At 35.7% G+C, this 13,062-nt stretch overlaps 1 protein-coding gene across 7 annotated transcripts in view; it reads right to left on the bottom strand.

The window, feature by feature from the left end:
• PCDH15 (protocadherin related 15) overlaps positions 1 to 13,062 on the bottom strand; it is a gene marked incomplete at both ends in the record, with an annotated part of 736,996 nt that overhangs the window by 247,131 nt on the left and 476,803 nt on the right. For all 7 annotated transcript variants that reach the window (XM_079712493.1, XM_079712490.1, XM_079712491.1 and 4 more), the window contains 2 exons: positions 51 to 144; positions 9,688 to 9,767. In XM_079712493.1, the coding sequence (XP_079568619.1) occupies positions 51 to 144; positions 9,688 to 9,767 (174 nt within the window). The remainder of the gene's footprint in view (positions 1 to 50; positions 145 to 9,687; positions 9,768 to 13,062) is intronic.

Below are 13,062 nucleotides of genomic sequence, written 5' to 3'. Positions count from 1 at the left end.
CAGTTTCTTTAGGACTATTTTTAAAACCCTTTCCCAAAGAGTGTACTCACCCCATCTGGCCTGCCATCAGAAGCAGTGACGATCAGAATGTAGCGATCAGTGCTTTCCCTGTCCAGTGCTTTCCCTAAGGTTAGAATCCCGGTACTAGTAACAGAGAAAACAAACAAACACATGAGACAGAAAAAGATATTATGTCACAGGGAGTCTTTCTACTATTGTGAACTACTTTTGATAGTTTTTTTTTTTTTCCTTTCAACAAACATAGCTTGAGTATTTAAGATGACCGATTCTAGAATTCATGCTGAAAATTGAAAAAAGGCTTTTAAGGCTATTGAACCTCTTAGCAATAATGAAAAATTGCCAAACTGAATGAGATAAGTGAGTTGATTCTGTAGCCTCCAAGGGAAAAAAAAAAACCAAAACAAACTATGCTTAATTCATTACAGGAAGAAAGATATCTATCTTGTTTGTGATTATTTCAAAGGTAAAAGAGTCCATTAATCTTCAGCAGTTTCATAATGCTTTGAGTAAAAAAGTGATTTCTTTAATCTATATCACCACTCCCATTCATTGTCACATATGTGACCACTATAGAAATGCAAACATCTAAATTTCGTCTTTGAATAAACCATAGAGATTAAAATTTTTCTTCTTTCCAAATTTCAAAATAACTGAGTCTTATTGTAGAAAATATACAGTGGAATATTAAAACTTTCATAGATATTATAGGTTTTTTAATATTTCTTTTTATTCTCTATTATAACCATATTTAAATACATTATAATTGCTTTCAAAAGAGCACTCAGGCTGCATATTTTACATTCTTTTCAAGATAATATAATTTTATGAACATTCATTCTCTCATTTTACAATTTATAAAAACAAACTCTTTTGTTGATACACTAACAATTTTACCATTTTGTTATTCTCTTGAAATTTAGATATTTCTTAAGTATTATGTATAATGGGAGATGAACAGCCTTTGGGAAAAATTCTCATACTTAGAATACTTTTAATACTAATTCTTAACCTTTTCACTGTTGAGAATACACACTTTCAAATATTTAAGCTTTTATTCTCCCATGTAACTTGTTTTATAACACTTTTGTCACTTATTATGTTCTCTAAAACAAGTTCTACATTTATGTCTTAGATATTACAATCTGACATTGTACATGGCATTTTAATTAAGGTCTAACAAGTATCTATTGTGAAGGAGAGGTTACATTAATTTAACAAAACATTAAAAATATTTATCAAGTATAAAAGCATAATTTGTTTTTGATAGATAAAAGGCTTTCATTTTAATGCAAGTGCTTTTGTTGTTATAGTGGAATTTAAGCAATCCGCACCACATATGGTAGTTGAGTACAGAGAGTCAATGCCAAGGAATCAAAATCAGAGTCACAGTTACTCTGTTTGTTTTATTTTATTGTTGTTATTGATATGGACTAAAAAAAAAGTTCTGAACATATGGTATGACTATGAAAAAGTGACTTTGCTCCTTGTACATTTTAAAATGTTTTGTCCAAATAACTGAAAATCAATTCCCAGAGTAGTTTGTAACAATCAGATTTGGATCAACTTCCCATACTGCAGATGGTTCAGATAACCCCATTCTAAAATGACATTCAAAGAGAAAAGTAAATCATTTATTGCTTCTGAGACTTATTCACAAGTAACTTAAGAAACAAGAAATCTGAAAATCTATCCATAGTAAAATGAAAGAAAGAAGAAAATTCAGTTATTGTTTTCCATTTTTCTCCTCAGTTTAAGCTTCGACTCTATATTATGCCTTGTATATTAAATTAGAAAATCACTAGAAATTTATATTGTATTAGAATTTAGAGCCATATTATACCTAAATAGCTTATTTTTCATAGTCTGGTGATTATTATGGAAATAGTTCTTTGCTTAAGATGATGTGTGCCTTGTGTCCCAATGTCGTAGACAGTTAGGATATTTGGGAAATGGAAAAAGAGAGAAAAAATAGGTACTGTCTTTTGGTATTCATAGCTGAAAGACTAGTTTATGAGTACACACAAGCATCCTTTCACAAAATTCCAGAAATAATTGGAAAGGAGGACTATTGCTACCAGCTGAATGGAAGCTATAGAGCAGTATACATTAGGCTGCATTTAGAAATGCAGTAAATCTTATCAGTCCATATACTAAAAATACATAAGAATGACTCCTGATAAAACATCAATAATAGTGCTACTTAAATTTTACATAATTGAAAATATATTGCACAAGAGTGATGTCAGTGAAAATGGTGAGGTAGACAGCTTGAAGAGGTGGTCTCTCTAAAGAAGCATTGAAAAATAAAGCAGGAAAAATCAGAAACAACTTTGATAGAACTCTGGAAAACAGTCAAAGGTTGACAGCACCCAAATGAAGGTAGAATTAAGAAAAAGTCAACTTAAAAATTGTAGTAAAGATTCGTTCCATTTTTACTTGTCCTTGCCCCAGCCCTTCCTGGCTTAGAGTGGTCTTAAAGATGGTGGTCAACATTCCCAGTGTGCTACTCTGGTCCTTGTTTCTGGAGGCAGTGAAACTATCCTTATTCACAAAGAATTGTGTTATCTATTCCAACTGGTCTGGAGGCTGTCTGAAGGAATAATACATGGTTTTTGTCTTGTTTTGCCTAACTCAGAATTCACTCAAGGTGGCAAAGCAGTGGGTATTCCTGGAAAACAGTGTAAGTCAGGGAGCAACCTGCAGCCATCTGAGGCCATAGTTTATGTTTGAGGTATACAGTAGAAAACCAAAAGCCTGGCAGGAAAAACTGGGTAGAGAGTTTCTTGGAAAATTAGGGCATTCGAAAGTGCCCATGTATACTGGTGAATAGAATTCAGAGTCCAGAAATGAATCCATACGTCTGTGGACAGTTGATTTTCAGCAAGAATGCCAAGATCATTCAATAGGGAAAAAATAATCTCTTCAACGAACAGTGCTGGGGCAATTGGAGATCTACATGCAAAAGAACGTAATTGGACTATCTCATACCATATACAAAATTTAACTCAAAATGGATCAAAAATCTATATGTAAGTACTGAAACCATAAAACTCTTAGACAAAAGGATAGGGATAAATCTTTATGATTTGGGATTTGATAATGTATTCTTAAATATGATAACAAAAGCATGAACAGCACAAAGAAAAACAGGTAGGGCTTCCCTGGTGGTGCAGTGGTTAGGAATCTGCCTAACAATGCAGGGGACACGTGTTCCAGCCCTGGTCCGGGAAGATCCCACATGCCGCGGAGAAACTAAGCCCATGTGCTACAACTACTGAGCCTGCGCTCTACAGCCTGTGAGCCACAACTACTGAAGCCTGCGTGCCACAACTACTGTAGCCTGTGTGCCTAGAGCCCATGCTCCACAACAAGAGAAGCCACCGCAATGAGAAGCCTGCGCACTGCAACAAAGAGTAGCCCCCCGCTCGCCACAACTAGAGAAAGCCCATGCACAGCAGCAAAGACCCAACACAGCCAAAAATAAATAAATAAAATAAATTAAAAATAAACAAATAAATAAACAGAATAGCAATACTATATGTATTTTTAAAAAAAGAAAAATAGATATATTGACCTTCCTCAAATTAAAAATTTTTTGTGCATCAAAGTACAGTATCAAGAAAGTGAAATAAACCCTACAAAATGGGAGAAAATATTTGCAAATCATATATCTGATAATGGTCTGGTTCTCCAAATATATAAAGGACTCCATACAACTCAACAGCAAAAAGGACAAACAACCCAATTAAAAAATAGACAAAGAATAGATACTTCTCCAAAGAAGATATACAAATGGCAAATTAGCACATGAAAACACGCTCAACATCATTAGTCATCAGGGGAATACAAATCAAAGCTACAATGAAATAGTACTCCATACTCACTAGAATAATTAACAAAACAGATGGGAAAATAACGAGTTGATGAAAACACGGAGGTATTGAAACACTTGTACATTGCTGGTGGGAATGTAAAATGGTTCAATCACTATGGAAGACAGTTTGGCAGTTCCTCAAAAAGTAAATGATTACAATATGACCCAGCAATTCCAATTCTGGATATACATTCAAAAGAACTGAAAACAGGTGCTTAAATACATGTATATCTGTGTGTGCTTAAATACATGTATCTATGTGTGTGTGTATGTGTGTGGATATTAGCAGTATCCACAAAAACCAAAACAGAAAAAGAGCCCAAATTTCCACCAATGTATGAATGGATAAACAAACTGCTGTGTACACATGTAACAGAATATTATGCAGTTATAAAAAGGAAAGAAGTACCGAGATATGCTTCAACATGGAAGAACTCTGAAACATTAGGCTAAGTGAAAAAAGCCAGACACAAAAGGTCACATACTGTGTCATTCTACTTATAGGAAATATCCAAAATATATAAATCCATAGAGGCAGAACACAACTTGGTGGTTGTCAGTGGCAGAGGGGAAGGGCAAGTAGGGAGTAACTGCTTAACGGGTTTGTGTTTCCTTTTGGAATGATGACGATGTTCCTGAACTAGATAGAATTGATAGTCGTACTACATTGTGAGTCTACTAAATGCCACTGAATTGTTGACTTTAAAATGGTTAATTTTATACTATGTGAATTTAACCTCAGTTATATTAGTTATATTGCACAGAATTCCCTCACCAAACACTGAGGCTATATTCCTGAAATGTACTGGGATTGACAAAATCAAGCTCTTTTATACAATGAGTTGGTTTGCCAAACAATAAAAATGGTGTTCAAAAGTTGTTTAAACAATGTAGATAAAAAGTACTAGAGGGTATCTACTTCCAAACAAACCTTCTATTTAAGTGTTCATTTTCCCAAATTGCATCATTTATTAGGAAATATTGCAGCAGCATAATTATGCACTGAAAGAGATTATCTCACAGGTTTCATGCTTTGTATTCTTCCATTAATCTTTTTTAATACCTTCTACTGGTTGTGATTAACATCATTTATACTTACAAGTGTCTGAGTCTTTGGCAGATTTATCATGCTGATTTGGGCATCATTTTTCAGGCCTTAAAATGATATTTAGAGAGGGTAGAGTGTACCTCAAAATGTGTGATTGCTTCTAGTTTGATATGGCATTCCATGTTGAACAGTAATTAGTGATTAACAAACACAGACCAATAGAAAGATTTAGATATTGGTAGTCATTCAGGTAAGATGATGGAGGCATGAACCAGCTGTGTGAGAAGGGTGATCTGAGCATATATTTTGAGAGTACAGCTTACAGAAAAATATGCATATCATCTTTCTTACATGTTATCTTCAGTGTAGTTCAAACTGATATGAAAAACGTAAGCTTTAAATTTAGTGTCAAAATTAATTTAGTCACATAGAGAGAAATAAAAATGCCAGTGAAGATATAAAATTTTCAAATAAAGTTCTAACAAGGGGCAGAAATAACTCTGAGGTTCTTCTGTTTAGCACTTAGCCTTTAAGTGTTACATCACATGCCTTATGCTACAATGATGACATCAATAAGAATTCCTCAACTTCCTGCAATAAATAACAAATATTTTGCCATAATACTTGCAGAGGAAGTTTCTTTGCATCTTAGTTAAGTATTTACTTATAAATGATTGTTTGCTGAATAAATATTTGCTGAATTATATGCAACTATTAGCACAGACATAAAAAGTTATTAAAATAATGCATTAAACTACAGAACCATAAAGATCTGGCCATTTAATACATAACATTAACTGATTTACATAATGAATGATTGTGATCTTTAAGGAACAAGCATTTTTCGTCAAAGAATAAGTTTCTTTCCTGGCCATATGACTAATCCAATTCATTAAAATGTCATACAGTGTTAACAGAAAGAGAAAAACAAATACCGTATGCTAACACATATATATGGAATCAAAAAAAAAAAAGGGGTCTGATGAACCTAGGGGCAGGACAGGAATAAAGACACAGACATAAAGAATGGACTTGCAGATGTGGGGAGGAGGAAGGGTAAGCTGGGACAAAGTGAGAGAGTAGCATTGACATATATACACTACCAAATGTAAAATAGGTAGCTAGTGGGAAGCAGCCCCATAGCACAGGGAGATCAGCTAGGTGCTTTGTGACCACCTAGAGGGGTGGAATAGGGAGGGTGAGAAGGAGACCCAAGAGGGAGTTGATATGGGGATATATATACACATATAGCTGATTCACTTTGTTATACAGCAGAAACTAACACAACATTGTAAAGAAATTATACTCCAATAAAGATGTTAAAAAAAAATAAAGCTATGACACTGAAAAAAAATGCATATAACAATTCAACACTTGGTAAATCCACACTAGCATTGAAATGAATATTCATTACAACTAATATTTTTTAAAGAATTATAAAAATGTTTTGGCATATTTCTATTTCAGTGGAAAAAAAGGTAAGGTAATGAATGGTATTGTAATGATTATTGTTAAAATTGGCATTATAGCATAAAATAATATTTAATGTAAACAATGAGCAAGTACTTTTTTTGTTGTTTTAAGAAGGAAAATGTAACCAAAATCACTATTTATATGAACTGAAGCATCTGATAAGACAGAACATGATTTCTTTTCTATTATTTTTTGAGAGAGCATCTGAATTATTCAAATCCTTAAAACTTACATAGAAGTGGTGATGCAAATTTGCACAAGTATCTCAGAAGTTTCAAAGAGGGAAGGGATTAAAATATCAATATTTCCCCCATTTCAAATGTGTTGAAATAAATTGCTAAGGGTCTAGGCTAGCCTATAATTATCAATGGGAACAACAGCGAAGAAGTGGTTGAAATAAAATTATCATAAGATAAAAGGCAATGAGAGCAGTGTACTGGACCCTGAATGATCAACGGAGACCATACAATCATCACAGAGTCCTGCCCTACTCTAGCTGTCTGGAAGAAGTTTGCATTTAAGGATATTTCTGTCTGTTTAGGTCAATTCAGAAAAAGAGGATGCTGCATTGACATCTTTCACACTTTAAAGAACCTCTGTAACCAACTAGGTGTGTCTGTTTCGTTTCAAAAGCATAAATTAGAGAGTCGTAGACAAACACTTGCTAGGGTAGCAGCACGAGTGAGAATGTCTTTGATAAAACTGGTGGCTCATTAGATTTCACAATCAGCAGTTTTAAAATCCTTCAGCATCAAGGGAAAAACAGATAAACACAGGAGTGGAAATCTTTAACAGAGAAAGTAAGACCAGGGCAGGTGAAAACTTCATTGTTTTCTTATTTTTATCAGTTTTATTAACATATAATTCACATATCATTGAATTCACCCATTTAAAGTGGACAATTCAATAAATGTTAGCATATTTTCAGAGTAGTTCAACCATCACCACAATCAATTTTAGAATATTTTCACCACTGTACCCATTAGCAGTCATTCCCTATTCTCTGTCAGCCCCCAGCCTCAGGCAACCAGTAGTCTACTTTCTGTCTCTATAGAGTGGCCTATTCTGGACATTTAATACAAATGGGATCATACCAAATGTGGTCTTTTGTGAATGACTTCTTTCATTTAGTATGTTTTCAAGGTTCATGCATGTTTCAGTACTTAATTTCCTTTATTGCTGAATAATATTCCACTGTATGGATATACATTTTGTTAATTCAGTTCATCTGTAGACAGACGTTTGGGTTGTTTTCCACATTTTGCCATTGTAAATAATTCTGTTATAAACATTTCTGTGCAACTTTTTACATGGACATAACGTTTTCATTTCTCTTGAATAGACACGAGTGGAATTGCTGAGTTATATGGTAACTCTATGTTTAACATTTAGAGGAAATGAGAAATAGTTTTCCAGAGTGTACATTTTACATTCCCACCAGAAATATATGAGAATTCTGATATTTCCACATCTTCACCCATGTATGCTATTTCCTTAGTTTTTCATTATAGCTATTATAAGAGGATGTGAAGTGGTATTTCATGATTGTAACTTGATTTCCCTAATGACTAGTGATTATGAGCATATTTCCACATGCTTATTGGCCATTCATATATCTTCGAAGAAATGTCTATTTAAATTCTTGTTCATTTTTACTTAGATTATTTATCTGCTTATTTTTGAGATATACTAGTTCTTTACACATTCTTCATATGTTTAAAATATTTTCTTTCAGTCTGTGGTGTTGTCTTTCACTTTCTTGATGGTGCCATTTGAATCACATTTTTTCAAATTTTGATGAGGTGCAACTTATTAGTCTTTTTCTTAATCACTTTTGCTTTTTGTATCATATCTAAGAAATCATTGCCTAACCCAAATCATGATTTACATCTACATTTTCTTCTACATTATATAGTTTAATCTCTTATATTTAGGTCTGTGATCCACTTTGAGTTAATTTTTACAGATGGTGTGAGGTAGAGACCCAACTTCATTCCTTCTCATGCTGTCCCAGCTTCATTTACTGAAAAGATTATTCTTTCCTAATTAGATTGTCTTGGCCCCCCCTTTTTTTTGGAAATCAATGGACCATAAATATTAGGGGTTATTTTTGGATTCTTAATTTATCCTAGTAATCCAGACATCTATTCTTATGCCAGTACCACAAAGTCCTGATTACTGTTAAAGTGTCCCTTTTACAAAGTTTTCTTTCTTTAAGAATGATTGTAAATTATAATTACTTATGATTAGTATGTACCTATGGGGGAAAATTCAAAATAGTAAATCTCTTCATTTTTTAAATGGAAGTTTATTCATCTGTGAAATCTAAAAATCTGGGAAATATTGTATCCAGGCATACAAACTCATGGCTGTACCATCCTCATCAATGCAAAGTTGCATGTGTTTTTTTCTTACAAGATCAAGTGACCACACAGGGTTCTCTTGATTTGGCATTGTGTACCACATGTTCCTGAGACTGAAGCAGAGCCTGGTTAATTTGTCAAATTTTTCACTTTATACTCATGGGCTACATTTAGATTTCCATCCTTTTAGGGAGTAAAACCACTCAGGACCACACAGAAAACAACAGAGAGATAGCAGGAACATCCCTTTGACAACCAGCCACACGTAACAACAGAGTGGCTACTTTGCTGTTGAAGAAGAGAAACAAAGCTAACGTCAATGCCTTCTTTAATGCCTGCTGTCAGTTTCCTCAATAGTTATGACTGACATTATCTTTGATATGTTCAGAGAGGTGAGTAGAATGACATGGACATAGACCTCAAAGGGGCTTAGAATGGGCATGAAATATTTTTAGCTTAGCTTTTTTAGAGTATACCTATATTACTCAAAAATTGAAGGATGGACTTTGGTGGCACCTTAAATGCATCTGAATTACACTTTTTCTTACAAAATTCCCTTTGAACAATTTAGTGCCAAGTTACTCTTTGTAGAAATATCCTTGTTATTATGAGTAGCTGACAATTTTAAAGGGATCTAATTAATCCCAGGTTATACCTGCAAATGAACTGTTTCCACCTCAGTGAATTTTACCTAGTAAAACATTTTAAAATAAATAAACAGTCTCCTGGGTATGATTTCTGGATTCAGAATTATCCCCCGCAGCTCTCATTAACACTCGTAGGAAAAAAAAGTAAAATAAAACTACAAACAGCTGAAAGTCTCTGATTAGAAGTCTGTCCTCTTGCTACCAGTACATTGCTTAACATTTTAAAAAGAAGAATAAATTTAGAAATTATTTTTAACTTACGTTTCTGAAAGATTGAAAACTCGCTGTGGATCTCCATTCTCAATGGCATATGTTATTGGATCTCCCTCTCGATCAGTTGCCTTCAGAGAGAAAACATACTTTAATTATCAAGTAATTGATATGTCTTCCATTCAGTACAGTGTAATATAGAAACTTGAAACTAATAGCACAGAAGATCCATGATAACTTAAAGTATAAAGATTAAAACATGGGCAAATGGCTAAATGTAAAATAAAGAATTTCATATCTGATCCCAGCATTTCTGTCATTTTATGTCATCTGAAAGTTGTAACAATGAATAAGAATAATATCTCCTGAATGTATACATAATCTTATCTGGTAGGGAAATACAATAATGATTTTCCTATGGTTTACTTATTTAATTTTATATGAATAATTCAAACAAATGTGTTGGAATCTACATAAATGTTTAGAGTATCAAGAAATTATTTAATGTACTATTTTTTTCTTTTTCTGCTCAGAATATATTGTCTGAAAAGCTTTATGGTTAAGATCTCTGAATCTGGAGCCAGAGAGCCTGAATAAAAAATTGGGCTCCATTTACTAATTGTGTGATTGTTTCTTAATTTCTTCATTTGTAAAATGAGAACTGTAACAATACAAAAGTTAATAGGTGTTAAGAGGTTTAAGTGAAATAATCTATATTAAAACACATAGACTAAATCTGGCATATTGCAAGTTTCAGTAAATATTAACCTTTTTTTCCCTTCTTCACTCAAGTCATAGTAGAAAAAATCTACAGTTTCTGACTTTGAGTTCTGAGTTTCTCTTACCCAAAGTAAAGATACACACTGTATATTGTGGCACTGGAGTCTGGGATTTTACCATCTAAAATATCCAATAATTTCCTTTTCAATTATCCATTAAGTCCCCTTATGGAAGACTTGGGTGAAGAAAGAAATCTGGATGATATAAAAGGGATGGGCGAGGGATCTGCCTAAGCATGACCCCAGGGGGAGGGGAAATATTGTTTATTTATAAGTTATTCAGCTGGCAGAGAGATACCAACCTCTCTGACTGGCAGGCACTGCCCTGAAGTTGGCAGGACCTACAAAATTGGTGGTTATGTTGGGTCTTTTCGAACACCGGACAATAACCGTCCCAGCCATAAGAGGCTGATTATGAAATCCCATGTCCAGACCAACAGGAAGCACTGTTTCTGCAGGTAGATTAGATGGCTTTGACATGGATTTCAGAGCCCTGGTCATGGGACAGCCCTATCAGCCACCACAGTGGATGGGTGGCCAGAAACCTCTTTTGGACCACATGAAATCCAGAGTCCAGGGACAACTGAATAATAACGTAATATTTACTAAATGCCAGGTTTTGTGGGAGAAGCTTTGTAGGATTAGTTAAAAGTATCTCCTCCATAAAACACTTCCTTCACATGGCTTCCATAACATCATATTCTCCTGCTTTTAATTCTACCTTATCAGCTACTACCTCTTTTCCTTGGCTGATTTTTCCTCATCTATAAGACATATTTACATAGGATGCTCCAAAGGTTTGTTCTTGGACTTCACTTACTTTGTCACCTCATCCAACTGCAGAGCTTTAAAACTCTTTCTATGTTGAAGACTCTCATATCTCTAAACCAGCCCTGTCCTCTGAATTTCAGACCTATATCCAATTGCCGGTTTGACCCCCAATTAGATGAATTATAAACACCAGAAATTTAAAATATTAAAACTCCCCAATCCTGATCTCTCTCTGCTACTCTCCCACTGCTCAAGAAGACAACAACCTGCTGCTTTCAGTATTCATTATCTCAGTAAATAGCAGAAACTACATCCTTCTACTTGCTTGACCTTAACTGAACATTTTTAGTCCCCAGTGTAATCGTCGGCAAATTCCATTGGGTCTATATTTAGAATATCTGCAGTTTTCTGGCTGTCTCTGAACTCCAAATACCACCTCCCTCATGGATTATGTAATAACCACCTGACTAGTGCTCTTGCTTTCTCCTTTGCACCTTCACCACAGCCCATTTTTTTTTTGTTTTTTTCGTGGTACGCAGGCCTCTCATCGCTGTGGCCTCTCCCGCTGCGGAGCACAGGCTCCGGACACACAGGCTCAGCGGCCGTGGCTCACGGGCCCAGCCGCTCCGCGGCATGTGGGATCCTCCCGGACCGGGGCACGAACCCGTGTCCCCTGCATCGGCAGGCGGACTCTCAACCACTGCGCCACCAGGGAAGCCCACAGCCCATTTTTAATTAAGCAAAGTGACCATTTTTCCCAGGCCAAGATTTTATTTTATATTTTAGTAAGGCTATGGCATTATTATGCATTATTACATACACACACACACACAGAATGGAATAAAATAAAATAGTAAAATACAATGAAATAATAAACTACTTATGATAATACCTTTGAAAGATTCCAATTAAATCTAAATCTAAAATTTTAAATTTCATTATATTAATTATAATGTAAGGGCAAGGGCAGAGAATAAGAAACAAAATAATTAAACACCTACACACAGTCAATGGGATTAATAGTACATGGTTGATATTTTCCCCTTGCTTTTGTCCTTTTCCAGACAAGTATTAATAAAAAAGATAAAATGGAACTACAAATAATGATACTCGGTTAACTTCCTGGAAAAACACAGAATTATGCTATATCTGGAGACTACATTTTATCACTAAAAAGTCCACACTAGGGGAGAGAGAGAGAAGATGGCGGAAGAGTAAGACCCGGAGATCACCTTCCTCCCACAGATACACCAGAAATACATCTACACGTGGAACAACTCCTACAGAACACCTACTGAACGCTGACAGAAGACCTCAGACCTCCAAAAAGGCAAGAAACTCCCCACGTACCTGGGTAGGACAAAAGAAAATAGAATAAAAGAGACAAAAGAAGAGGGACGGGACCTGCACCAGTGGAAGGGAGCCGTGAAGGAGGAAAGGTTTCCACACACTAGAAGCCCCTTTGCGGGCGGAGACTGCGGGTGGCGGAGGGGGAAAGCTTCGGCGCCGCGGAGGAGAGCACAGCCACCGGGGTGTGGAGGGCAAAGCGGAGAGATTCCCACACAGAGGATAGGTGCCGACCGGCACTCACCAGCCTGAGAGGCTTGTCTGCTCACCTGCCAGGGCAGGAGGGGCTGGGAGCTGAGGCTCCGGCTTCAGGTCGGAGCGCAGGGAGAGGACTGGCAGCGTGAACACAGCCTGAAGGGGTTAGTGCACCACGGCTAGCCGGGAGGGAGTCCGGGAAAAAGTCTGGAGCTGCCAAAGAGGCAACAGACTTTTTCTTCCCTCTTTGTTTCCTGGTGCACGAGGAGAGGGGATTAAGAGCGCCACTTAAAGGAACTCCAGAGAGTGGCGCGAGCTGCGGCTATCAGCGTGG

This window comes from Hyperoodon ampullatus (genome assembly GCF_949752795.1).
Source record: "Hyperoodon ampullatus genome assembly, chromosome: 1".
NCBI lineage: Eukaryota > Metazoa > Chordata > Mammalia > Artiodactyla > Ziphiidae > Hyperoodon > Hyperoodon ampullatus.
Note: the sequence above shows the minus strand (reverse complement) of the source record. Positions and strands in the feature narration are given on the sequence as shown.